This window comes from Miniopterus schreibersii (genome assembly GCF_964146895.1).
Source record: "Miniopterus schreibersii genome assembly, chromosome: 1".
NCBI lineage: Eukaryota > Metazoa > Chordata > Mammalia > Chiroptera > Miniopteridae > Miniopterus > Miniopterus schreibersii.
This window is the reverse complement of record NC_138101.1, coordinates 20,826,831-20,853,999: the sequence shown is the minus strand read 5'-3', so window position 1 is coordinate 20,853,999 and position 27,169 is coordinate 20,826,831. Positions and strand designations below refer to the sequence as shown.

Below are 27,169 nucleotides of genomic sequence, written 5' to 3'. Positions count from 1 at the left end.
TTTTGACATTTGGATACACCTGCAACTTTATCATCACAATTACAATAATAAAGATCTCCATCAATCCCAAAAGTTTCCTCCTGCCCTTTGTAAACCCTCCCTCCCACTTCTGCCCTGCCCAATCCCAGGCAGTCCCTGAGCTACTTTCTGTTACTCTACAGTAGTTCCCACTTTCTAGAATTTTATATAAATGGAACCATGCAATATATCCTTTTTTGAGTGGCTTACTCAACATAATGATCTGGGGATCATCCATCTGTTGCCTGTATCAATAGTCTATTCTTTTTATTGCAAAGTAATATACCTCCATCTGTTTGTCCATGAACCTGTTGGTATCATTCCCTCGACATTTAAAACCGGTGTTTATTGTGAAAACACACATACAAAAAAGTACATAAAACCACTTACCACGTTATATTAAAACAGACACATACACAACTACCACCCAAGTAAAGAAATGAGTGACTGTCATAGGCGCAAAGATCCCCATGTGCCCCTTCATGATCCTGGCTCCTTCCTACCCTAGAAAGGTAGTGACTCCTGACTTCTAAGTATGCATCCCTAAAAGTGTATCTGTTCTCTTTTTACCCACTTTGAAGCTGACACGAATGGAACCGTGCTGTATGTATCTTCTTCCATCTGACTTCCTCCGGTCAGCGGCATGTTTTACAAATTCATCCATGTTGCTGCACATAACCGCGATTCCTTCGCTCCTGTGGCTGTCTGGTATGCTATTATATTCCACAGTTTATCCCTTCTGTTATTAATGGGCACGTGGGTTGTTTCCAACACTGTCACAAACCATGCTCTAGACTTTCTGTTCACGTTTCCTGGCATTAACAGCACAAATTCCATAGGGGACACTCTTAGGAGTGGAACTGCTGAGTCATGGGCTTGGCAATATCCACCTTTTGTAGATGACAGCAAACTGATGTCACTCCCCTTCCTTTTCTGTATTGTCCCGTCACCGCTCCCCCTCCGCTCTCTTCCTTCTTCTCCTTTCTTCCCAAGAGAGTTTGCCCCCCCCAAAGAGTTCCTCTCTCATGCCACTTAACTGAGGGCAGCAGACTCAGCGACATGTTTCCTGTTAGAGAGGACGCCAGAAGACGTGGCCTTTCTGAATTCCTGGGCAAGTCAAGACCTTATCAGATATTAAAGTTCATAGAGGCCCAGCTGAACCTTCGTTTACACCTCATGTCAAGATGTTATCTCTGCGCACTAAGAAAAGACAGCCTCCCCTTTTCATGCCCACTGCCAGAAAGCTGGCAGCCAAACTCCCCCGTGTGCAGCAGGGAACCGGGGCGCCGCCCGGAGCCCAGTCCCACCCCACTGCGTGCGGACCGCCCGGGGCGCATTAACAGGCCAGGTGCCAGGGTTGGGGGGCCAGTGCAGGCTGCCTGTCAAAACCACCAAAGCAAGGCTACCCAGTACTGCATTGGCACTTTCCTTTCCGACTCATCACATTCTCATCATTGCGTTTCTCTCCTCTGTCACCCAGTTTTTAATCCATAGAATGTTGTTGCGTTTTGTGAATACTTGTAAGTCACCTCTGATCGTTTCTGGTTCAAGAGCTGGACTGGTAGATAAATAAACAGATAAATGCCAGGCTAGATCTATACAAAGAAAAGGTTGCTCTGGCCCCTCTTAACTACAGGTACTACTACTCAATTATGATATTATCAAAGTAAGATTAAGAATAGAGGTACAAACTTCCAGTTATAAACTAGATAAGTCACAGGGTGTACTGTACAGCACAGGGAATATAGTCAATAATATTGTCCTAACTGCACGGTGACAGATGGTTAGTACTTTGTGTGGTGAGCACGTCGTAGTATATTAATGTGGAATCACTATGTTGCACGCCTGAAACTAACATACTATTATACGCCAATTATGCTTCAATAAAAAACTTTTAAGAGATGAAGTAAATACAAATTACTGATTGTGGTTTTGCATTGAGCCATCTTGTGGTTTCATCGTGACAAACCTAAAGCACCAACAGATAGAGAGGTGCTGATGGGCTCAGAGTGGTGGTGCTGATGGGTCCAGAAGTTCTTTGTTTCCTCCCCACAGACCCTGCACCGAGCCCAGAAGCCTTTCAGGAAGAGCTTGCTGTGCCTCAGATAATTCTGCCTACAGTTCCTATAACCTTGAATTTCAAGAAGTTACCCGTAAAAATAACTACTGTGGTGTAAAAAGGGAAATTCACTTGCCATCAGAAATGCTCAGGTATAAGGGCTTCTATTTCTGCAACAGAAAAGAGCGGGACAGCTTAAGGCTGGATTTCTTATATTTTAGCTCAGATTCTGGCCACCCACCGAGGCGCGCTCAGCGTCTGACCGGAGCAGCCAGCCGTCATTCCTCAGCCAAAAGGAGCCTGGAAGGACCTGGCACAGGTCTGCTGTTTATTGTGCACAGACAAGCTGCAAAATCAAGATCTGCGTTTTCAAAAGTGTGCCCTCTGCGAGGGCTGGCAGCCTTCCTGCAGTGAGGAGAGGCAGAAAATAGACTCCAAACAAACTGCGAAAAGCAAACCAGAGCAGAGGAGCGAGCCACGGGGACTAGCAAAGAGCCACAGACTCAGAGGCTCAGCAACCAGATCTAAAAGGAAGATTGGGGTTCTGCTTATTAAGCTTCCCTTGACTGGTAACAGATACACCCCATCTAAGGAGGAAACTCTGAGGGTAATTTGTTATCAAAAGTTGGCAAAACAAAACAAAAACACCATTGTGTTTTAAAACATTTAAACATTTGGTATTTATCCCTGTTGGATTTCATCACAATGAGCTTGGCCAAAGCATTAAAAAAATTAATACTACTTTATAAAAATACATACCTAGTCCTAGCTGGTTTTGCTCAGTGGTTAGAGCATCGGCCCATGGACTGAAGGGTCCCGGGTTCAGTTCCAGCCAAGGGCACGTACCTTGGTGGCAGGCCCCATCCCTGGCCCCGGTCAGGGCATGTGCTGGAGGCAGCCAATTGATGTGTCTCTGTCACATCGATGTTTTTCTCTCTCTCCTTCTCTCTCCCTCCCTCCTTCCTTCCACTCTCTCTCAAAAAGCAATGGAAAAAACTATTCTCAGGTGAGGATTAAAAAGAAAAAAAATGTGTACCTAAATTTTCTCTGACTTCCAAAGGATAATCTTCATACAGTAGTTTTCATGTAATAGCTAACATTCATATACTAGTAGCTCTTACTATGTGCCAGGCCCTATTCTAACCATTTTAGACATAATAATTTATGCAATCCTTGCAACAACCCAGGACAGTGGCACCATTAATATCCCCATTTTCCAGATGAGGACACTAAGGCACAGAGAAATTCAGCACCTTTCCCAAGGTCCTTAAACTAGCAAGTTGCTCTACAGTACAGCTTTGAATCTCATTTGCCATCTATCAGTCATTTTTGTTTTGGTGAAGGCTCGAGAATGACCTGAATTTCAATCTGCCAATATTTCTGAGGGTGCATTAACTGAACAAAAACATAAGAACTTGTATTTAAGCAGCTCGGCTTCATGCTGCATCACAGATTTCCACGAAATTACATTTCAACTGCACGATTGTTTCTAACATGAAAAATTCATCCACCACACCTAAGAAAATATAATTGCTGGTTTTGCTTATAAAACATCATCATAGTAAAGTAAAAACCAGGGATGCCTAGTACAGCTGGAACCATTGATCTGAGCTCCCCAGAATGAAGAAAATATGAGTTAAATATCAATAGTAACAAGAAAGAGAATCTTCAGGAGTAGCTTAAGAGAGGGAAAATCTTGAGATGAAGTAGCCCATGTAAGTTTATAAACCAAGACTCAAAGAAGAAATACAATTTGTTTTAGCAGAAGAAGAGTAGACTTTAGCTTCAAATGAAAAATGAAAAAAAATTGGAAGTGAGGAGAGTTTTAGATGGGGCCATATAGCTTTGTGAGCTCTAGCTGATATGTCCCAGACTACAGGTGTCCCTGACTCTATGAAGAGAGTACGTATTAATCTGAATCACTGCTAATAATTACATAGTGATGTTTTAAGGACCTGTAGACAAAACTACTTCCAATAAATTCAGCCAAGACTTAAACAACTTTGTTGAAAGTTCTAGTCCCTAAAATACAGAGTTGGTGGAGGTTGTGGTGAAGGAGAAGCTAGGACTGGGGTCTACGTCCAGGTAGCTTTAAGAAGACATAAATCTGCAGTAATTGAATGGTGATAGTAAGTAAGAGCTCAATAAACATGTGTTGAATTGAGGATCACATCAATCAGGGCTCATGTCAACCTAGAATCGGGGCTGCCTCACCTAGATCTAGAATATCTACAGCTTCCACATCCCCAGAGAAGAGCGGGACTCAGAAAGGCAGAGGCAGGACCACTACATAGAGTTTTACGTGTTCACTGAACAGGGTGCTTGGCCAGTGAAGAATGAACCAACTCAACACCACTCTGCTGGCCAAGCTGTAGAGCAGGGCTGCTCCTCCCAGAAAAAGAGAGGGGCACCTTGTTCTAATTTGAGCAAAAGCGCTGCACGACTTAAGCAGCCCTGGACAGCAATGCTAACGCACCGGGAAGCCAACCTGACCTACAGAGATGGAAAGAAGAGAGTACCCTCTGGAGGCACAAAGCGAGAGAATCGATGTCCTGGAATAGATCCCGTGTCATTTGCACCGTCTCTGCCCCTGGCAGTAGAGTTCAGATAATAATGTGTGCTGCTAGAACCCACCCGCTTCCCCAGAGAGGTCTCCCTGTATGATTCCTCACATGGCATCTTGCTTCCAAAGCACAGATATTCCCTCCAAGTAATTTAAAGTTAATGCAGACAGATTATGGAGCATTTCCTTCTAATGATGATGGATAATCATAGGAGCCATCGCAGGGCACCATCTGGCGAATTCTGTAGGGTGAATGTCCTCCAAACAGAAAGACATAAATCTGTAGTAATTGAATTGAGCAATTTAAACATATTAGAGGTAGATGGGGAGACTTTTAGGGCCAATTTCCCCCTTTTGCTTCACAGACCAAATTGACACCAAACTACTTTGATCTTTTCTAATAGAGGATAAGATAGCAGTTTATTAATTTATTTTAAGCTTTCATAAAAAACAATTATCTCCGAACGGCATAATTAAAGGATGTTTTCTGTTTTCTTTGCTATATGTTTCTATATTTTCCCAAACTTGCTGCCTGCAATAGTTATGTCATTTTTGTAATCAGAAGCAATGTATAGATTTTTAAAAGTGTGTTTCTTTGTTCCCTTCACCTACAGACAGGGTTGGATTCATGCAAGAAAGCAGCTGTACATGCTCTGAAAGAGGCTGACAGAACTGGCCACCCGTCGGGCAAGAATAATGCCCCTCAGTGCAAATGGGAAGACAGACCAGGGGCCACACAACCCACCGAAGAGCAGTGAAATCTTACAGAAGACTCCACGTCTGGCTGAGCCTCAGTTTCCTCAATACCGAAAGGGGGATTACGTGACAAGGCATCTCGGACCCTACGTGTAGGGGAGGTAAAAAACAAAAAGTGGATGGGCTTGGTAGAGATAAAAATAGTGAAAGGAAGAAAAAAAACTAAGTAGAGCATAATGAAAACATCATCTATCTATATAAGTACATATATAGACTCATGGGGGGGGTGGAAGTCACAGTGGCCTCTCTGTGCTTTGCTGTTCATCACTCCTCACTGACATCTGGCATCCACTCCCCTGACACAAAGGTCCCCATGTGAGGCCCACCCACAGGGCCAGATACAGGGAGCGCTTGTCAGCTAGGTTTTCACGAACTTCATTAGTGCTCTTGACGCTGCTTGCTGCCCTTGCTCTCATTCTGGAAGCTCTGTAGTGCCTTGGATCACAAGACGCTGACATCTTGTGGGTCTCCTTCTATCTCAATATTCCTTTGGACTCCCCTTCGCCTGCCCACCTCCTAAAATACGTTTCCTTCTCTGCGGATAATATCAAGCACTCTCATAGTTCTGTCCGCCCTGCATATGCTCCATCTACACACCTCCAGCCTTGGCCACTCTGAGCTTCAGCTCACGGGGATGTCCCCCAAACAACCCCAATGCCCACAAGTCCCAGGTGGAAGCCATCAGCTCCTCTCCCTCCAGTCGACCCCATACTCCTCTTAGCCCCCAACTCAGGAAGCCAGCAGGCCAGAATCCCACTCGCTCTCCCTCCCTCCTCTTCTCTGCCACCCTCCACGTCCCCACCTCACGGTTTTCATAGTCCTGCGCCTTTTCCCGTCACCTGATTCTCATTTCTCCTTAAAGATTCAGCCCACACATTCTCCTCTCAGATGGCTCCCTGGGACCCCGGGCGGACCAGAGCTCACCGTGTGCCCTGGCCATGACTGTGCCTCCCTGTCTCTCACCAGATTACATCGAAGCATCTGTCTGGAGCTGTGCCCCCAACTCCCGCCCGACTCTCACGGCCCCTGGACTCCAAACTCCTCAGGCTATTTGTTGGGGTTTGTATCCCTTGTGCCTAGCACCGTGCCCGGCACAGGGTAGATGCTCAGTTAATGTTCACTGAACGAAACCAGTCCTCACCAGTGATAGTGAAGCTAAATAAGAACACTCTGCTTGTGATTAAAAAAATAACTTTTAAGAGTAAATATAGATAAAAAAATAATTTAACTTTTAAGAGTGAGCATAGAAGTTCTAACACCTAAACTAGAAAACTCTGTTGCAGTGATCACTTTGTACGGTATATGAATATCTAATCACTATGATGTACACCTGAAACTAATACAATATTGTATGTCGATGACACTTGAAAAATACATTTCTTGAAATCTTAAAAACAACAACTACAAAACAGATGATACAGCAGATTCTGAATTTACATTAGAGTATTTATCTTGGGAAATGCACACTTGTATTCTTTAATGTGATCACATTACAAGTCTTAAATACAAGCAGTTGCTCTTTTCTCCGTAGTTAACTGTACAGAAACTGTATAATCAAATTAAAATCTATAACCTTAAGATTCTTTGGGTTGTTTCTTCTTTCATTTCCAAGATGCATGTTTCCAATTTTTAAAAAAAGGGGAGGGGAAAAGTCTTTAAGCCTCCAGAGAGAAATCATCTCCTTGCACGGCTTCTCTCCCTGTTGTTGACATTTTCTTGTAATAAGTAAAATATCATCTAAAATCTTCAAGAAAAAGTATTCAACAATTATGTAGAATTATGCTAATTAACACTTTTTCATGTTATATATATTAGAAATGTAATAAAGAAAATTTTAAATAGTATGTGTTGTATATCTTTTTTAAAAATAGAATAACCTATTTTTAGTTGAGAGACGAAGTGTACATTCGTACATCTGGTTTTGGATACTGATAAAAAAAGGCCAGAAACACTCCATGATGACATTGGCTTTTTCACTATTTAAAACATGAAAGCCAAGGACAGAAAAACCTTAAATCTAATTTAGTGTCATTTTGTTTTCTTCATAAAGCACAAATGCTATCACAGCTTTTCAACATAAAACCATCTTTCTTTTCCTTTTCTTCACTGTAAAAGTCAGTGGCAGTCACCTCATTTGTTATGGGAAAATCCATAATATCGTGGAAGGAGAAAGGCAGGAACAGATTTTAGAAGTCTGCGTGTTATAAATCAATCTTTGAGAATGGAAATCACATGGAAACGGCATTTGTTCACTTGCATGTACAACTTGTCTCCAGTTGTTGTTTTTTTGAGCTGTGAATTCCACTAAGGCATGCCATCATAATTAAAATGCAATCTCTGGTTTGAAATTTAACATCATGGAAGTAGCACCAGGCAAGTGTGGACTCCAAGCCACGCCCACTGCTAAAGGGATCAGCTTCAAAATACCTGCAGTCTGTTTTTGAGAAGGGTAGCATTGTAGCAGATACAAAGCTACGCAAGATTCTCATTGCAGAGAAAACTATAATAAAGAGGGAGAAATGGGGAAAATCTAAATGACCTTGAATAGGGGCTGGCTAAATTCTGGTACATCCATATATAGTCCAGATAGTAGTGGAGGCCCTTCTGTAATTTGAGAGAGAAAAAAATTTGGATCAAAATTATGAGAAAATAATTTCTGTCTTCTCATGGGATAAGAGAAGCCCAGCATCCACCCCAAATTCTCCAGGGGTTCTTGGGAGTCACGGCTCCTCTTGTTCCTTCAGCCTCCGGTGTCCAGCCCCCAGTCAATACTGGCTCTCTTCCTGCCCTGCCTCCTATCACTCTTGTTCCTTGTCCCTTCTCTGCTCACTGTGCACAGACATGCCACATAGACCCTTTTCTTTGATGTCTACAAATAATACTCACACAACCTCTTATGTGTAATAGACTGTAACAGCTATTTGGGAATATCAGCAAGGGAAACATGGTGGGAGGAGGAGGGAGATATCTTACTGCAACATAACACAATATAGCAGCTAGCTAAAAACAAATATTGAGCCTCCCGTTCTTAGACCTTGGTCATTCCCCCATTTGCCGTCAAAAATAAGAATTTCACTTTGGCCTCCATGTCCCATACTGTCAAAGCCTGGTTTTCTCCAAAATATTTGTGGTTGTTATTATTTTATTTATTTTTTTATTGTGCTTGTGAATCTTTTTTCCCCAGCATTATTGAGATGTAACTGACATATAACATTGCGTAGATTAAGGTGCACAAGGTGTGGATTTGGTACACTTATATATTGCAAAATGATTACCACCTTAGTGGTAGTTAACGCCTCCATCTCATATAATTATATTGCTCTCCATATAATTATATTGCTTTTTTGTGGTGAGAACATTTAAGATCCACTCTTTAGCAACTTTCAAGTATATAATACAGTATTATTAACTATAATCACCATGCTGTAAACTAGGTTCCCAGAACTTATTCATCTTATAATTGGAAGTTTATGCTCCTTGACCAACATCTCCTCATTTCTTCCACTCCCAACCCCTGGTAACCACCATTCTACTCTCTGTTTCTATGATTTTGGCTTTTTTAGATTCCATAGAAGAGTGACATCATATAGTATTTGTTTTTCTGGGTCTGACTTATCTCACTTAGCATTGTGCCCTCAAGGTCCATCCATGCTGTCACAAATGGCAGAATTTCCTTTCTTTTTCATGGCTGAATACTATTCCATTGATACATATACCACTTCATCTGGTGATGGCTACTTGAGTTGTTTCCATGTCTTGGCTGCAATGACCATGAGGGTTCAGATATCTCTTCAAAATCCTTTGGATATATGCCAATTAATGGGCTTGATGGATCATATGGTAGTTCTAGTCCTAATTTTTTGAGAAACCTCCATACTGTTTTGCATAGTGTTTGTACCAAGTTACATTCCCAACAACAGTAGACAAGGTTCCCTTTTCACCACATCCTCACCAACACTTGGTATAGCTTGTCTTTTTGAGAATAGCTATTCTAACAGGTATGAAGAGATATCTCATGTTTTGATTTTTATTTCCCTGATGATCAGTGGTGGTGAGCACCTTTTCATGTACCGGTTGACCATCTGTATCACTTCTATTTAGTTTTTTTCTATTTATTCTGTATTATGTCTATTTAGTTCCTCTGCCCATTTTTAAATCAAAATGTTTTTTGGCTATTGAGTTGTATGAGCTCTTTATAAATTTTAAATATTAACCCCTTATCAGATATATGATTTGCAAATATTTTCTCCCATTCCATAGGTTGCCTTTTCATTTTTTTGATGGCTCCCTTGGCTATGCAGAAGATTTTTTAGGTTGACGTAGTCCCACTTGCTTATTTTTGCTTTTGTTGCTCTAAAATCTTGCTTGTTTCTAATGCTAAGAAGATTAGACATCTGAGTCGCTTCCAGTCCATCCTGGCCATGCTCTCTTTCATAACCAAAGAGGCTCGCTCATCAAAGCTAGACAAAGATGGTGATGTCACCCAAGAGCAGCTCTGCCACAGTCATGAAACTATCCCTTCCTCTCTCCCTGCTGCATATAATTGCAATCTCTCAGAAGGGTACATCTCGACTACCATAAAAAAGTCTAAAATATATCTATAGTTATAGCTCTTTATGTATTTATTCCTACTTTATAAATATGTAGAGATATATTTATTTACATTAATATATTTAATTATTATGTTCTATATTAATACTAATTAATTCTTATGTAATAATATATATTTAATTTTGAGAGACATGGGGCTGAGTTAAAACAGAAATCGTAGAAATGAATATATGAATTGATTACATATAGAAACATTTGTATAATAAAAGAACACAATCTGTAAGGATATACAGCATTCTGTTAATGCTGGTTTCTCTCTAGGAGGCAGGATTAAGGTAAAACCTTTAATTCTAACACTTTCGTACTAATTTTTCTACATTCGGCATAAATGCTTCTATAATTATAAAAAGAATTTATTTTGGGGGAAAAGATTGATGCAAAAAAAAAAGGCTCAAGTTGCAGCTGAAAGAATTTAATTTATACACATGAAAGAGATTCTATTCTCAATAGTAAAGGCTGCTCAAATATTCATGAAACCTTTCCCACCACTATCACCAATAAATGTCAGGAAAATTTTGTGTTCACAAAAGCCAAGGAGGAGAAGTGTGTAGATTTCAAAGAGATGAGAGCCAATGAACATTATCTTATGATTAAAGACTCTAAGGGGAAAGAAGCTCAAGAGGGAGGGAGGAAGAGGGCTGTTATCTAAGAATAAAATCCTGACTGAGCAAGAGAAATGTGTCCTGCTGAGGAAAGAAAAGACAAACAAGGAAATAAACTACTATGACTGCACAGGAGTTTCCAGATGAGATTGGAGGGTGAGGGGAGGAGGAATACACCCCTACGAATGAATACGAAAAGGAAACATTCATTCATTCACGGAGCACCCACTACGTACCAGGCACTGTTCTGGGTGCCGAGGGCTGGCAGTGAACACGGCAGGCAAGGGCCCTGCTCTCTCGTCACTCAGGCGGGCGGGGAGATGGTAAACAGGGAAGCACATGCACAAACTGGATAATCTCAATAGTGGTAAGACTCATAAAGACACTAAAACCAGATGAAGTGGCAGTGATTGAAGCGACAGTGATCGGTGAGGGTGCTTTTAACTGGGGGGACAGAAGATGAAGGTCAAACTGAGTTCATAATGATCTAAGGAAAGAGCCGCATGAAGAGCTGGGAGCAGAGCCTTCCAGGCAGGGGCAACAATAAATGCAAAGCCCCCGTGTGAAGAATGAAGTTGTCGTGTTTTAGTAACAGAAACACCAGGGTGGCTGGGGTCTGCAGAGCACCGGGACGAGTGTGGGGAAATGAGGTCCAGGCCCAGCAATGACAGAAATTTAGTCTGAGCACAGGGGGACGTAAGTCACTAGAAAGGTTTTGAGCAGCGAAGTGGCATGAATTGATCAGTTTTCTAAAGAAGGCTCTGGATGCTTTTTGGGTGGAGAGAATGAAGAAGGGAAATGGGGGCAAGAGCCAGAAGTACTGGCGCAGTCCGCGAGGGAGAGGGGGGGCCTTGGGCTCGGGGTTAGCAGCAGACCCAGAGAAGTGGCAGATCTGGAAGGGGTCTGGAAGAATTTGGATGAATGTGAGAAGGAAGGCGAAAAGTCAAAGATGACTCCTAGACTTCGGCTGTAGTAACTGTCATTGCCATATAAGAGCTGCAAAAGACTGGGAAAGCAAACAGGTTGGTGGGAGTAAATCCAAGGGCTCTATTTTAACCATGTTGAGTCTGAGATGCCTATTTAACAAGCACGTAGAAAGTCAAGTTGGCAGCTGGAGAGACAAGTCTGGAAATCTTCGGCGAGTTTGAAGCAACAAATTAACTTTTCGGAGTCACTGTCGAACAGGTGGCATTTAATGATATGATGAGTTCATTTGGAAAGGGTGTCTCGACAAGAAATGTAGAAGACCAAATCTTGAGGGACATAAAACTCAGAATTGAGAAAAGGAAGAATAAAGGAGACTGGGTAGAAACCACTATTGAAGTAGAAGGGAAAACAGGAGAGTGTGGTTTTCCAAAAGCCAAGAGGGGAGAGTGTTTCAAGATAGAAGAAACACTTTCTCTTCAACTATGCCGAAAGCTACCGAGAAACTGGATGGAAGAAATGCAGAGAAGGGGTCATTGGATCTCATAAGCTGGAGGCAGCTGGTGACATGATAAGAGCAATTTTAGTGGAATGATCAAGACAGAAGCTCAACTGGTAAACCAAGGAGAAAATGGGTGATTGGAAGTGAAGGTAACCACCATGGCAACTCTTGGAAGAATAAAGCAGAAAACTGGTCTAGTAACTGAAGGAAGCCAGAATGGGAAATGGGGTCAGGGAAAGGTTTGTTTTTAAGGAGGTAGATACCAGGACATATTTTTTAGAAGACCAAGCAGAACCAGAATAAGAATTTTGTTTCTGTTATTCTTATCATTCCTTGGGAACCAAGCACATCAGCATCAATAGGACAAGAAGTTGAAACCTGACTTTCTCTTTCATTAAAGACCAACAAACAGACTATTAAAACCCCTCTGGAAGTGACCAGAAGACATCATATGGGTTCAGTGAGAACAAGTCACTTCATATATTACACTGTGGGTCATGAGGCTTCATGAGTTTTCACCCTGACTACTTCTATAGCCTCCTAACTGGTCTGCCTCATCATCTGTCATTCTTCTACTCCATCTTCCACTCCAAAAATCTAAAAACAAGTCCAATTATTTCACCTCCCTAATCAGTGTTTCTAACAGAAACCTTCTTAAGGAGAATATCCAACCCCCTTAGCAAGGCATACAAAGCCCTGTAAACGCTGGCCCAGCCTCTTCTGTCTTACCTCTGACCATACAACTTGTAAAACACCACTCACAGCATCCCCAGCCACAGGGGACATCTCCGACCCCCTGTCCTGCTCTGCCTTGACATGTGCTACATTTTCTACTTAGAACGTCCATTCAATCTGCGCCCAACTCACTGGCCTGGAAAACTCATAGCAGGTCTTTAAAACCCACTCAAATGTCCCATGGAAAATGCATTACATTAACTCAGGGTTGGTCCCTCCAGAACACAGACATGTGACAAACAGCTAGACATTGCAGGGAACAACTTCACTTCAATCTAAAATAGATCTAAGAGGAACTCAGCTGTCTGAAACCAAAGCCGAGCACTGTCGGGAAGTACGTTCTTCGTGGCAGGAGGCGTGGAAACAAGGAAGGAGATGGTCTTGCAGATGAAACCACCTTGAGACAAGATCCAGCCATGCCCATGGTTCAGTATCACCCACCGAATTGTCAAATGGATAACAAAAGCCAAAAACCTGTCTCTCTGCAGGTTTCCATCGTTCCCATCTGCCCTCTGGAGCAATTCCTCATTTGTCCCTTACTCTTTGCACATGGCAGCTTTTCCAATAACTGCAGCACTATGACATTAGGCCTCCGGTTCCTCCCCACGTCCCCTTCCACAGCTTCCAGGTGTTTGCAGCGCCTGCAGTGCAGCATTCACAACCCATATTGGGCATACAGAACATCGTAGCACTTCTTGAGGGGGCAATCATGCCTTCTTTGATTTTGTACCCTAGCACCCAGCCATGTACATGACACATTGTTGGAACAAGTGAATTCACATAAAATCTACATTACAAATACCTACATCACCCAACCACCAGAAATGATGGCTCCCGATGCACCAAGGGAACTGAAGTGAACAGGAAAGTGACCCTGCAGGACCAGCTGCCAGGAAGTCACATTTAAGGTGCAAAGTCAGGCACAGTCGCACATCAGTGATCACACTCAACTCCACCTCTTTCCTTGAGTGTCCTGCGTCAGGCTCCTCCCCCAGGCCCTACCCCGAATCCAGCCTCTTCTGAGGCTTTCTCAGAGCCAGGCCAGCCCCCACTTGCCTTGCTCTTGTTGTGGGTTCAGGCTCAGGCCATAGTTAGTGGGGCTGGATGCCTAAGTATTCAAAGAGAGGAAAAGTATTTTAAAAAGAAAAAGTAGAAACAAGAAATTTATCTGCTTCAGTATATCCCAGACCAGTAGCCCTCAAGGCTCTTGTCCACTGTATTACACATCTGGAATTAAAAGCAGGTTGTAGTTATGCATGTGACCTATTCAGAGGAACTTAGAGCAAAATTCTATCATTAACAGATAGAAGGTAGCAAAGAAAATGGGAAAACCTGGAATCACTCAGATGAATGTTCAGATTATTTCCAGAAATACTTCCTAGGTAGCTAGTCTCGTCCAGAGCTGATTAGTAGAAAGAAGATGCACACTGTATATGCAATTTAAAATTTTCTACTTGGCACATTAGAGAAAATAAAATGAAACAGGTAAAATTAATTTTAGTGTTATATTTTATTTAACTAAATATATCCAAAAGCTTATCATTGCAACATGTAATCAACATAGAAAACTATTGAGAAATTTTACTTTTTTTTTTCTTTAAACTAAGTCCTCTCAACCCACTGTTTTGACACATAGCCCATCTCAGTTCAGACCAGCTGCCATCACAAGAGTGTGGGCTACAAATAAGTCCTTTTAAGATACAAGTCAACTCTAGGTTCCAGATACTTGTAAAGTCTGTTCTTGGGAACAGATTTGTATTAAAAAATAACTATCAAATTCAAAGTATTTGGTGAACAATGCAAAGTTCTTTACCGTGAAAGGTATTGAAGAAATAAAGACTTAAATTTTTTCTAAGCATCTATCGTAAGGTGGATACCTCTAAAGCCCTCAGACTCATTTTTCAAAGTCGAAAATAAATTACGTAATCCATCCAGTGCCATGAACCCAAACCTTCCAGTAAATACTTCAGGGTTTATGAAGTTCAGGACATCCTTTTTATAGATGAAAAAGAATGCCTGCCAACCCTTGCAACCAGCAGCCGACTGCTATCTAGCATGATATACGGTCAAGTGTGGATTAGTGGACATGGATACACTGTGTCATGTAGCCAGCTGTACACCGAGTCACAGCTGCCAAGTGGGACCCCAAGCAAAACCTAATAAACCAGAATGGGGTTAAAGATGCCCAGTGGGAATTAAACATAGATTTAAAAGTCCTCCAAAGCCGACACAACAAACCTTTCCAGAACCACTGCCCGAGTACCTAATAATAATAATGATAATAATAATAATGTCTGATATTTAGAAATAATGAAGACCAAATGCAGAAAGGGCAATAGTATTTTAAAAAATACTTTTAAAATAATACTATGTTCTTCAGAATTATCATCCTCAGGAACAAAACACCCCAGCTCAGCATTATAATGTCAATCTTCACTTCAGCAAAGAAAGAAATGAGCTCACAAATATAACAGCCAAGCAGGAGGCCCAACCAAAGCCAGATTCTACTGAAAATCTGAAAATAAGTGGAGCATATTTTAAGTCACTAACTTAAAATTCCAAGCAAATGGAGAATTATTAAGACAAATCAGCAATGGGCAAAATGCAACTGAAACAAAGCTACAATCTACAATTAAATTTTAATAAATTTTAATTAATTCATAAGACTCGGCCAAAGCAACTCTGGCTTTTAAAATAGGGGACTGAAGTATTAATTCTGCTAATCACAGGGAAATAACTTTAGGCCACCTTCTTATTTAATACACAACACAACTGAACCCAGAGAGGCAGTGCAGCTACTGAGAAAGACGACTTATTTACAGGGCCTTGTGCAAGAATACACTGGTTCTAGACTGGAAATCTTTAAAGAAAACATCTATTGCTCTTAAGTCTACAAATAGTTAAGTAGTTTTAAAATTAGCAGTAAGGAAACCCACAAGGTTTAGTCTCAGATATATGTCACCTTCAAGAAATGCAGTTTAGTTGCCAAAATCATAGAAAAGGAAACCCATTTAGTCAAAGGACATTGACATTTTCTCCTCAGCAACGTTTACTGAAGCTCTCTTTAAGCAGATTTCTACTTCCCATGCAGTTACTGCAGCTCCTCTACCCCCACCCCAGTCTCTTTTCCCAGCACTTCCCCTCCTCTCTTTATCCCTAAGATTTTAGCACTTTATAATGGAGATTAATTTAGCTTCTCTGCCAGCAAGAAATAGCACTTCCTCTTTGGAAGAGAGGGGAATAGGCCAACAAGATTTTAGCAAATACAAGATTCTCTTAGGCAGGATGGAGGAGGGGAAGCCCCTGAGCACACCTGCATTAATGACATCTGGCCCATCACAGTTAGGAAACAGCCATGCTGTGCCCAGAATGGATGCCAAATCCAGAAAATCAGAATCTGAATAAAGTCAGGGACAAAGTTTGAAAAGCCAGGGTCTATCTCAGGTATGAAAAGGATTCAAAAAACAAGGGGCACTTGTAGCAAAGCTACTCTCATGTACCCAATCTCTGACCCACACCACAAGCTGTCCCCTCCCCTCACCTACACACCAACCCACACGTCCCCTCCATGTACCATGCTCCTATGAGTCATCTAAAGAGGTGGCAAGTCAGATGTTCTTCTGAGTTCAGGTTTTCATAAGACTAGACAAAGCTGAAGAACTGGAGAAGGGAAAAATCTTGAGATAATTTTCTTAGACTTTATGTTTTTTCTAGGGCTGAGTCCGGGTGGAACTCTTGGTTTCTTTGTGATGTGATGGGGTAAAGACCTAGTCTGGGTCACCTATGCAACCATCTGTTTCCAGAGCAGATGTTATCATTTCCCACCACGGACCTAATCTCAAAACTACACTTCAACCGAGAACCTTATGCCGGGTGTTCACATGTGTTCTGAGGGATGATCTTGGATTTTATGAGCAAATGTAATCTATGGTCCAATAAATATGAGGATTTAATGGACTAATGTACAACTCAAGAATGGAATAGAAAATACAGTGTTTCCCTAACACAGAGATTCTCAGAGTGTGGTCTGCATAATTTAGTTAAACACTATTTTCCAATAATCAATGCAGGATATATGGGGGCTAAAAAAAAATTAACAGTTTTCCTCCCACCTTCTGAATTCTTATGGCTGGGCTATAATCAAATTAACAAAGACAGATTAACAAGAGAAAATAAAATGTTTAATACATGTGATACCATTGTAATTAGCTAGTTATTAATAATAGGAAAGGAGCAAAAGGGAGGCCAGACATTATAAGCATGGCCATCTGGGCAGCTAAACCAGGAAACTGCAGCTTTACACTCCCCAACAAACCACTGACCCAGTCCCCACAGATCACTGGGGAAGAGGGTCCAACAAAGGGGGGATGGATGCATGCACAGTGAGTTGGGGTGACTAAAGAAGGTGCCTGTCAGTCAAACCTGGGAACAGAGATCATTGGCTAGAGGGGGCAGGGCCCCTGCAATTTTTGGGAATATATAATCCCCTGACAAAGGAATTCACTCTCTTGGCATCCTTGGCCCTAGGCTCTTGTGGCTTCCTTGCATTTGCCTGTGTCCCTAGAAGCTGCATGGACCACGGCCATGCAAACCCCACACACAATGGACTGACGGACTGCAGCTAGAGACAGAAACTAAGCTAGCCTGATGCTGGACTGGACTGTGATCCAGCATAGAACAGAAACCCTGGGCAACAGCTTTATTCTTAGCTCTGCTGAAAACAAAATGAAACTTCTTCCTTGGCGGGATGGAGGGAAATGGGACCTTAGAAACTCAGGGATTTAATTCCACACAAATAAAAATCACTTGTTCTCCTGTGCGGGCCTTGGAAAATTCCTTTTCTTGTGACATTGCAAGAAGTCCTCTCCCACCAGCAACAGGTGGGGACACGGAGAGCTCCGCACCGATAACACATGGAGAATTCACATAAGCATGAAAATTCCAAAGACAGTGAGGTATCACTGGGTATAGATAACATTTCTGGACAAAGGAGAAAGGGGGGCAAGGTATTAGATTTCAGAAGTGAGAACGGGCAATTTACAGGTAGCTGAGAAAGAGCAGAACGTACGGCAGGAAAATTCTTGCTAGGTGACTCAGAAGCAAGGGACCCAGGGCTATGCAGCTAACAGGCTCCTGCCTGAAGCCCTCTCATTTACCATACTTAATTCTAATTAGGCTAAGGTGGTGTCCTAAGCTCTCCTTCCTGAAATAGGCTTTTCTGTCTGAATCCCTTGGGCAGGAAAGGGGGTAAGGTCAAAGGTTCTTTCTGAGTCTTGTTTCTTAATAAACAACTTAAAACAAATATCCCAAAAAGGCAACTTCAGGGTGGCAAAACTAGCTTCCTTCACATGCTTAAAAGATTCACTGAAGTGCAAGATAGGCCAATGAGTTTTAATATAACAAAGTACTTCTGCTGAAGAACCTATTTCTTCTGGCAACACTTAGATATGGTTTCAGAGTTCATACTGTAACAAACTTTTAAGAAACTACCACTTGTCGAGTTTTGGTATAGTGTTAAAGAAAAATACCCAAAGTTTTCTAAAAAGGCTATAAAATATGTCTCCATTTTCTTAGGACATATCTGTGTGATGCCAAACTTTCTCATATACTCAACCAAAACAACATACCACAAAGGGCAGAAGCAGCTGAGAATCCAGTAGTTGTATTGATCTATACATTGAAGAGATATGCCCCCAAAATAGTAAAACTGTGGTAGGCAGTTAGACAGACATGAGCAGAGCAAGTGTTAGCATAGGTAGCTCTAGTCAGTTATTAATAAAGAAAGGGAGCAATAAAATCAGACATTAAGCCTAATAAACTATGGAGCTGAATTGGACATTAAGCCTGATTTACTAGGAAACGGTAATATTCACAGTCTCCCCATGGGACAGCTGCGTCCTCTCCTGAGAGGGCAGGAAAAACTGGCTTTCTCATCTCCCTGGGGTACAACAGGCTTGTAGCCTGGATTTGGGGGTGGGATGGGGGATAAAAGAGCAGAGGAAATTCCTTTACTGGGCGCATGTGCAACAGAAGCTAGGATGGTGCAGGGGGAAGGCCCAGTACAAGCCCACAAAGAGCCAGGAAAGAGATTGATTAGTTTGAAAGAAAGTTACCCCCTTCCCAAACCCAAGAAGATATAAACAAAGCTTAACAAAGGCCCAAGGTTCCTTCGTTCCCTTGCTCTCTCTCCATAGCAGCCTTGCAGGCCTGGGTGTGGTAGCCATGTGGGCCCAAGTGGGGCCAAAGCACAGGGCCACTGGATGGGAACAGAGACCAAGCTAGCCAGATGGGGGACAGAGACCAAGCTAGCCAGATGTGGGACAGAGGCTAAGATAGACTACTAGATGCCAATGCCCGAGTAATGGCACAGCATGTCTGGGCCTTGGTCGTCCTGGGCTTGGGGAGGACAAGTGCTGGCTTGCAGCTCCAGAAGCTACATTTCTCCCATAGTGAGATGGAACAGAGCATCCTAGTCATGGATGAGACATCAGGCACCTGGGGGGCAGTCCTTTTGTTTTTTTTCCAATAAACCTTACCACAATTGCTCACATCCTCCTATGTGTGGGTCCCTGAAATGCTTTTCTTTTGACTCCATGGAACGATCCTATTTCCAATGGCAACACAAGGATGATGGGCCAGGTACAGGAGGTCACCAGGGCAGAAAGCCCTGGGTGCCTAGCAACCACCAAAACTGGGGAAAACAAGTAGCTTGCCCCCAGGGTAATCTTTCCTCCCCTAGCATATCTCTGGTCATGTGGTTTAGACCCCATGACCTTTCATATCATTGGTCATGCAGGCCGGACCCTCCCCTGACCTTTTTCCCCCTGGCATGTAACTAGTCCTGTGGTAGACCCCCTTGGAGGAGGAACACAAGTCAGAGGGTGGCCTCATGTGACTCCCCTGCAGGCCCTTGTACAACTACTCCCTTAATCATTAACCCCTAGAGATAACATCTAGGCCTCAGTTGTGTTTCAGCTTCAATCCCAGAAAAGCAGCAAAACCAGACCAGCTAACAACCCCCTGCCCTGGAGCTGACCAATCAGCGGAGACCACAACTGGACACGCCTGGAAAACTGATGAATATTCTGTTAAGATCCTTCCCTGTTACCTCCTCTAAAATCCCTACCCTTAAAAGCCCTAGGACAGAGGACCCAGGGTACGCTCACTCTTCGGACATGCCTTTGCCTTTTCCATCCCCATTTTCTCCCCAATAAGTGTGTTACCTGTATCTTTCTCTCTCCTAAACTCCAAGGGCCCCTTCTTTGCCTCTGTAACTTGTTTCCTAAGCCCATTTCTTCTACAACTCACTTCTTCTACTTCTGTGACTTTCTAAATAAACTTTCTTTTATCGTTTGAGTCTTGACCCTGAATTCTTTCTTAGCCAGAACTCAAGTACCAAGGTTCCTGAAGTCCAGCCTGACTCCACCAGTCTAACACCTGGTGCCATTATTGCTGCCAACAAAACTATGCCTCTCATCATTAAATATTTTTCTGAAAACATAGTTACTTTTTCACAAAAATATTATTTATGCTGGCATGTAAGAAGCTTATTTTTATTTTTTATTTTTTAACCCTCCCCCAAGGATATTTTTTCCATTGCTTTGCAGAGACAGTGGAAGGGAGAGAGAGAGAGAGAGAGACATTAATGTGAGAGACACATCGATTGGCTGCCTCCCACACATACCCCAACCAGGGCCAGGGATCGAGCCTGCACTTGAAGTATGTGCCCTGGCCACACTTGAACCCGGGACTCTTCAGTCTGCAGGCTGATGCTCTAACCATAGAGCCAAACAGGCTAGGGTGAAGTTTATTTTTAAATAAATTATTTAAATAATTAGTGATTAAATAATTTCTTAATTACATATAATAGTTCAAATAAAAATTTAATTAAATAATTAACTAAATTTTAAATAAATTACTACCTGTACAATTTCTCAGTTTTAATGTCTTATACGGTATTAATAAATATTACAGTAATAGATAATACGGTAACTCACATAAACTAATGCTCTTTGGGATCCTTAATAATTTCTGAGAGTGGAAAGAGGTGCTCAGATCAAAAAGTTGGAGGTGCTGCCCTAATGCATTTTGATCATGGAAGCCTTTCTCTGGGGAACACCTTGAGTATATCTTATGGAACATACAGTGGGAAACACAATCTCATGCTGTGCTTATGAAATTATTCCTTTATGTGCCTCTTCTCCCTAGACATTCCTCAGTAAATTAATTTATATTCTGATCAACGAGTTTCCCCTCAAACAGAAGTTTTGTGCTTATGTCCTCGGCAGTTAATGCATATATCTTCTCTGGCAAACATAGTTGATGTTGACCTCATCTATTTAGAAGAGGTCTTAATCTAGAGGATTATTTCACTGGGCAAATGTTACAAATAGTCAAGAGAAATGATGACACAGGTTAAACTGCTCCTACAGCAGATAATCCTCTGTTATGAGATACAGCGCCAGGGATATCCCAAGAACATAAGAAATATCGCACCAGTTAGAATCATGGCCACTTTGGTTTAGCATCTGGTTTCCAACAACAGAATCACTGATTGAAGTACCTATGTTACAAATTGCTCTTTTACAAAATGAGCAGGATGACGGCAATTTATTATTCCAAGTACTGACAATTTGCATTTGCAAAAATTGTATGTGAGCCAAAAATAACTTAAGAACTAATTCATATTTCTACCATGCTTTTTAGAATATAGAATGAGGCCAATTCTCTACTTTTTGGCAAGACTGGAAGCCCCAATTACAAAATTTACTTATAAATCTCTTCTTCCTGTCAGGTATCTGAATGACTGGCCAGAAGCCTATTCTCAGATGGCTGCAAAAGATTATGCGGAAAAGTCAAAAGGGTAAAGTGCTGAACAATTCTGTGCAAAAAACTCCCTGAGGAAACTCAGTCCGTATATAGAGCTGGCCTGGAGCACAGGCTGTTCAGTCCTCTAATTTTCATTCTGGAATTTGTCCAAATAACAGAAGCCATTACGTTTATTTATGCAGTTTTTTAAGTGTCTAGTTTATAAAATGTTGCTTTTTTAAAGATGACCAGGATCTCATCCTGAAAGCGGAAGACACTCATCTTAATCTCTTTTTTTTTACTGAAGACTTGAAATTAAATTAGCATATAGTTGGCTTCCAGTCAAACTTTCTTTGATTAAAATGTTTTTATAGCCATAAATGCTTAGTAAGTTTCAAGTCCTGTTCTACTCATTAGGTCCTCCCAGCAACTCTATGAGATAGAGACTATAATTATCCCCATTTTACAGATGAGGAAATAGGCTCAGTGTTGCCTGAGGCCACCCAGTTTATAGGTGGCAGACAGGACTAAAGAAGAGAGTGATGAAATAAAATGGACTCACTACAGTTAAGCTGCTGAATTGCTATTCTTGTTCTAACAAGCCTAGGAACTAAAACTTTTGAACTTTCCAGTCCTGTGTCAATGCTTGAATATCCAAACCTCCCAATAACCCTCTGATTAGCCCCTGAAGGTCTAAAGAAAATGTTCATGTATCCAGACTGCCTGACATTGGATCCAGACCACCAATCATCTAAAGAATTAGCATTGCAGACCAATCCAGAGGCTAAGATTGCAGGACTGATTCTTCTCAAGAATGTACTTTTTACTCTAAGAAACCCCCAGCTTTTCTTTCTTCTTCAGAACACTGTAGGTATTGCCTAGTAGTGTTTCTGGTTTGCAAGCCCTAAGACCTTGAATAAACATTCATTTCTAGCCAAAACCCCCTGATTCATTTACTCTTGGTGGGCAACTGGAATCCAGGAAGTTAGTCCCTCTGAACCTCCAAACTAGGATGCCACCCTACCTATCTGCGATGCTTGGGTGGTAACATTAAATGATTTACAGTGAGAAGATACCCACTTTTGTGGGGAGGATAATGGTTTTAAGCTCCAGATTAGCCTTTATTTCAAAAACACTTCCTTACACTCTGGTGTGTTAGGCTCCATTCTCTGTCTTCCCCGTCATAACACGACCACATGGCATTTATCTGTTGAGGCGTCTGCCTTCCTTCCAGCCTGTACTAATATCCTCTCACATGGTACCGGGAGCAGCAATCACTGAATGAATGAGTAAAAGAACCAAGGAATGATCAACAAGAGTGAATTTCCACAAATCTACTTAGCCTCCAAGAGCATTAATTTCCAAGTGAGTTCTATGCACCCTGGAAGGTAAGCAAAAACGGCCAGTGGGGTGCAGGGAGGAAACGTGAGCATTGCTATTTCCATTCACTGACATTTACCACATAGATTGACACTGGCACCCTCACGTTGCCTGTGGCAGACGGCACACAGGAGGCCTGGCACAGGCATTCCTCAGTTCACCGCGTGAGCAGCGGGGCCCTCACCTGTTTGCTTTCCACAGTCTGTGCCAAATTGTAGTTCACAGGGGCCCAAGTGAGAAAGTGGATGTAGGGATTATATCTTCAATTTTTTCTGAACTAACCCTCACAGATTGGGCTTTCAAAGAATCTTACACAGAAGTGCAAAACATGCCAACAATACAAGCACAAATGAACAGAAAGATAGTAGAGCTGGTGACATTTTTACCATTTCTCATATAATATTTTTCTCAGCCACATCATGAGATATAACAATAACAAGCTAATCCTATATACGTGAACTTGGCAAACAAACAAAGAAACAAAAAAAAGCCACCTTGGAAGTATCACATCTTAGATTCATATCCACTGTTCTTGCGAATGGTCCTTTCCTAAGTGAGTACCATGCCTTGGGAAGCTGGCTAATAATATTCTTATACAGTTTATAAATAAATACATTTTTATTAACAGCATCAAAAAAACAGGGAGCTCACTGATGTAGAACTTTGCTACTCAAAGTGCAATCTGCAGAAGAACCAGTTCAGCATCACCTGGCTACTCGTTGGAAATGCAGAGTCTTAGGCTCCACCCCAGACCTACTGAATCAGAGTTTGCACTTTAACAGGATCCCCAAGTGATTGAGGGGCATGTTTCTGTTTGAGAAGCACTGCTTTAGAACACACTACTTAAGTGATTTCAATCCTGAAAGTTCAGCTCTTATTTGTAAGTTTAGACAGATTTCGCTTTTGAATTTTTGATCTCATAAACTTATAATTTTTTTTTTAATATATCTTTATTGATTTCAGAGAGAGGAAGGGAGAGGGAGAGAGAGAGATAGAAACATCAATGATGAGAGAGTCATTGATCGGCTGTAGCCTGCAACCCGGGCATGTGCCCTGACCGGGAATCGAACCCCAATCTGGATCCTAGGTCGATGCTCAACCGCTGAGCCACGCCCGGCTGGGCATAAATTTCTAATTTCTAATATCTGTTATCAAGTGTTCTTCAAGACTATAAAGAAACTATCCCCATACACCAAAACTCCAGTGAAATAATCTGCGTATAACTGCAGCATTAACTCTTATTCATTCCAGTGTATGTAACATAAACGCCTGGGCCCCCAAACACTAAACGCCACCCAGCCACACCTTCATGGTTTTGCTCCCCCACCTCCACTTACTTTTGTTTGGTCATCAGCTTTGAACACGTAGCAGATGCTCCGCCTATTGGCTGCACTGTCCTTAATCAGACAAGCGAAGTAACTCGGGTCGTGACTGTTGTGAATCAGTTTGTGTACGTCCTGAGGCTTACACTCAAAGATGCTGGAACAGATCAGTGGATCCCACTGCTGAGTCTTCCCGGGCTCAGGTTCACATCTCAGTCCAGAGGGCGAGACAAAAAGCCGGACTTGCTTGGTGCCAGGCTCCTTTTTGGAGGACTGCCCACTGAGCCTTCGCACCTCTGCAACGACCCAGGGCAGCATGGGCATGGTGGTCAGAGAGTGCACAGGCAGGGAGCCCACCAGCTGGAGGCTGAAGTCCACCCAGACCTCGGTAGGGAACGGATGCTTCCTCGCTGTGAATGTTATTGGTTCCATCTTGGGAAAGGTCTGGAAACGCAGCAGAACGTTGCCGCTCTTTTCTATTTTGAACCAAGCAATCTATTTTACGTGCTTCTGGTGCAGAATCCTGGGGGAGAAGCACAGAGGCATTGGAATTTAATGACGTCACAGCAAAAGCTACTCTCAAAGAGTGGTTATTTCAGAAGACCTTAAAAGTCTGAAAGCCAACTTGGGGTGGCCAACACACAATACAATATGCAGTTGATGTAGTATCGAATTGTACACCTGAAACCTATATAATTTTATTAACCAATGTCACCCCAATAAATTCAATTTTAAAAGTCTGAAACCCAAACATAGGAAGAAATGGATATTAGTTCCAATAAGCTGCTCTGCCAAGGAAAGAGCTTTCTTGAAATTGCATCTCATATAAAACCCGAATATGCCATAAATGTCATATTTATGACGGGTTACAAAGATCCCACCGGAAACCTCCTGTTAAACTTGAGTGTCATAGAGCCCACAAAGCACTATGGAAAACAGCATAATGCTACTCAGACAGCCTGAAACACTGTGATGTTATTTAACATATGTTTCAAGGAGCTGTGTTGTTTTTTTAAGATAATTAAATGTAGTACTGGTAACTCACAACCCCCCCCCACGCCAAAAAAAGTAATCTCGCAGAAGAAATATCAGCTAAGCATCATCATAGTCTACTGAACCAGACCAGTTTTAACACCTTATCTATTGCTTATGATACCATTTAAATTTTAAAAGCCTCTCCCTCATGTAGTTGAGGTTCTGAATCACAAATTCAAATTCCATTAACATGTACTTGTTGCCCATTATATTCCAAACACTGTGATAAATATCATTTTGTTTCATTCATGCAAGCCATCACCCAACACCTAGCCCATCCTCATCAATAGAGGATGTGGTTTCTTCTAGACCCAAACTCTCTCAACCACCTTCCCCTCTGTATGGGTGATTTTCAACAACCGTATCTGATGTATCCTAATACCTTGTTCCACTGGATGACAAAACCCTTCTGTTCAGGGCTGAGCTGTCTACAGCCCCTCAAGCCCTTTACTCTACTCATTTGCCCCTAGACAGGCATTCTGTCATGTAGTTCCTGAGTATACACACGCCGAGCAGGAACTCAATAAGGCAGGGGTCACATCTATCTGACTCACCATTCTATCCCTGGTGCCTGGCACAGAGCCTGACTCAGAATAGGCCCAATAAATATTTTAAAGGAGTGAATGAAGACTCTCCCATCCTAAAAATAAAGATATTTCCCCTTGACCTCATACCTCCCCCAGCCACAACTCTTCCTTCTCTACACAAACTTCTTCAAGATAAAGTCTATGTGGTCTCCACTTCCTACTGTCCATCCACAATCTGGATTATGACTAGAAGCACCAAGGAGCTACTAAAATTGCTCCTGAGGAGGTCACCCACATCCTCTGGTTGTGAAATCCGAAGGGGGCTTTTTAGTTCTTAACTGTATAATACTTTCTGATTAATTTCTCAAAGCTGACTACTCCCCTTCCTGCTTAAAACTTCTTGTTCTCATCTTATCTCTCTGGGTTGCTTCTTTTCAGGTTCTTTGATGACCTTCTTTCCCTGTTCCTCTCATTCGACCTGCTTTCTTTGGACAATTTCAGCTAATCTCTTGGTGTCAATAACCACATTCCAATACTCCTGCTGCTAACAGCTTACTTTTATTATGTACCAGGCACACTGCATGTGTTATCTCATTTCATCTTACAACAACTTTCATCTCTAACCTTAGTCTCAGTTAGAGACTACTGTTAGTGCCACTTTTATGATCTAGGGAACTAAAGCTTGGAGAGCTTGAGTCATTTGTGTGAGTCTACACCTCATTCTCAACCTATCCTCTTGAGTGCTGCACAAAAATGCATCTATGATTCCTAAGTGTCTGCCTCCCATTGAACCTCAAAGAACTACAGATCAGTGCAAGCCGTTAAATATTTCTATCTGGGTAGCCTATAGGCACCTCAGTCTCAATTTAATTATTTTAAAACTAACCCAGTCTCATCTTTCCCCTTTTCCCTTCCCAAAACTTCTCTTCCTTTCTATAAGCTATACCTCTGTGATCAGCATCAATATTTATATTATTGGTGAAGCCACAAGCCAAGGAGTCATTGTTATAGACTAATGGCTTGTGTCCCCCCTCTCCCCAAATTCATATGTTAAAAATCCTAATTTTCAATGTGATGATATTAGGAGGTCAGGTCTTTCAGGGGTGATTAGGTCCTGAGGGTGGAATCCTCATGAATGGAATTAGTGCCCTTCTAAAAGAAACCTAGACAGCTCCCTTGCCCCTTCCACCAAGCTCAGCACAGAAAACATATGGCAGCCTATGAACTAGGAAGTGGGCCATCACCACACTGAATCTGCCAGCACTCTGATCTTGAGCTTCTCAGCCTCCAGAACTATGAGAAACTAATTTCTGTTGTTTATAAACCA

The 27,169-nt window shown here is 42.0% G+C and overlaps 1 protein-coding gene across 4 annotated transcripts in view; it reads right to left on the bottom strand.

Moving 5' to 3' along the window:
* Positions 1-27,169, bottom strand: part of TBC1D1 (TBC1 domain family member 1) — a 197,391-nt gene that overhangs the window by 162,048 nt on the left and 8,174 nt on the right. For all 4 annotated transcript variants that reach the window (XM_081143415.1, XM_081143413.1, XM_081143414.1 and 1 more), the window contains exon 2: positions 24,296-24,803. In XM_081143415.1, the coding sequence (XP_080999541.1) occupies positions 24,296-24,712 (417 nt within the window). In that variant the 5' untranslated portion in view covers positions 24,713-24,803. The remainder of the gene's footprint in view (positions 1-24,295; positions 24,804-27,169) is intronic.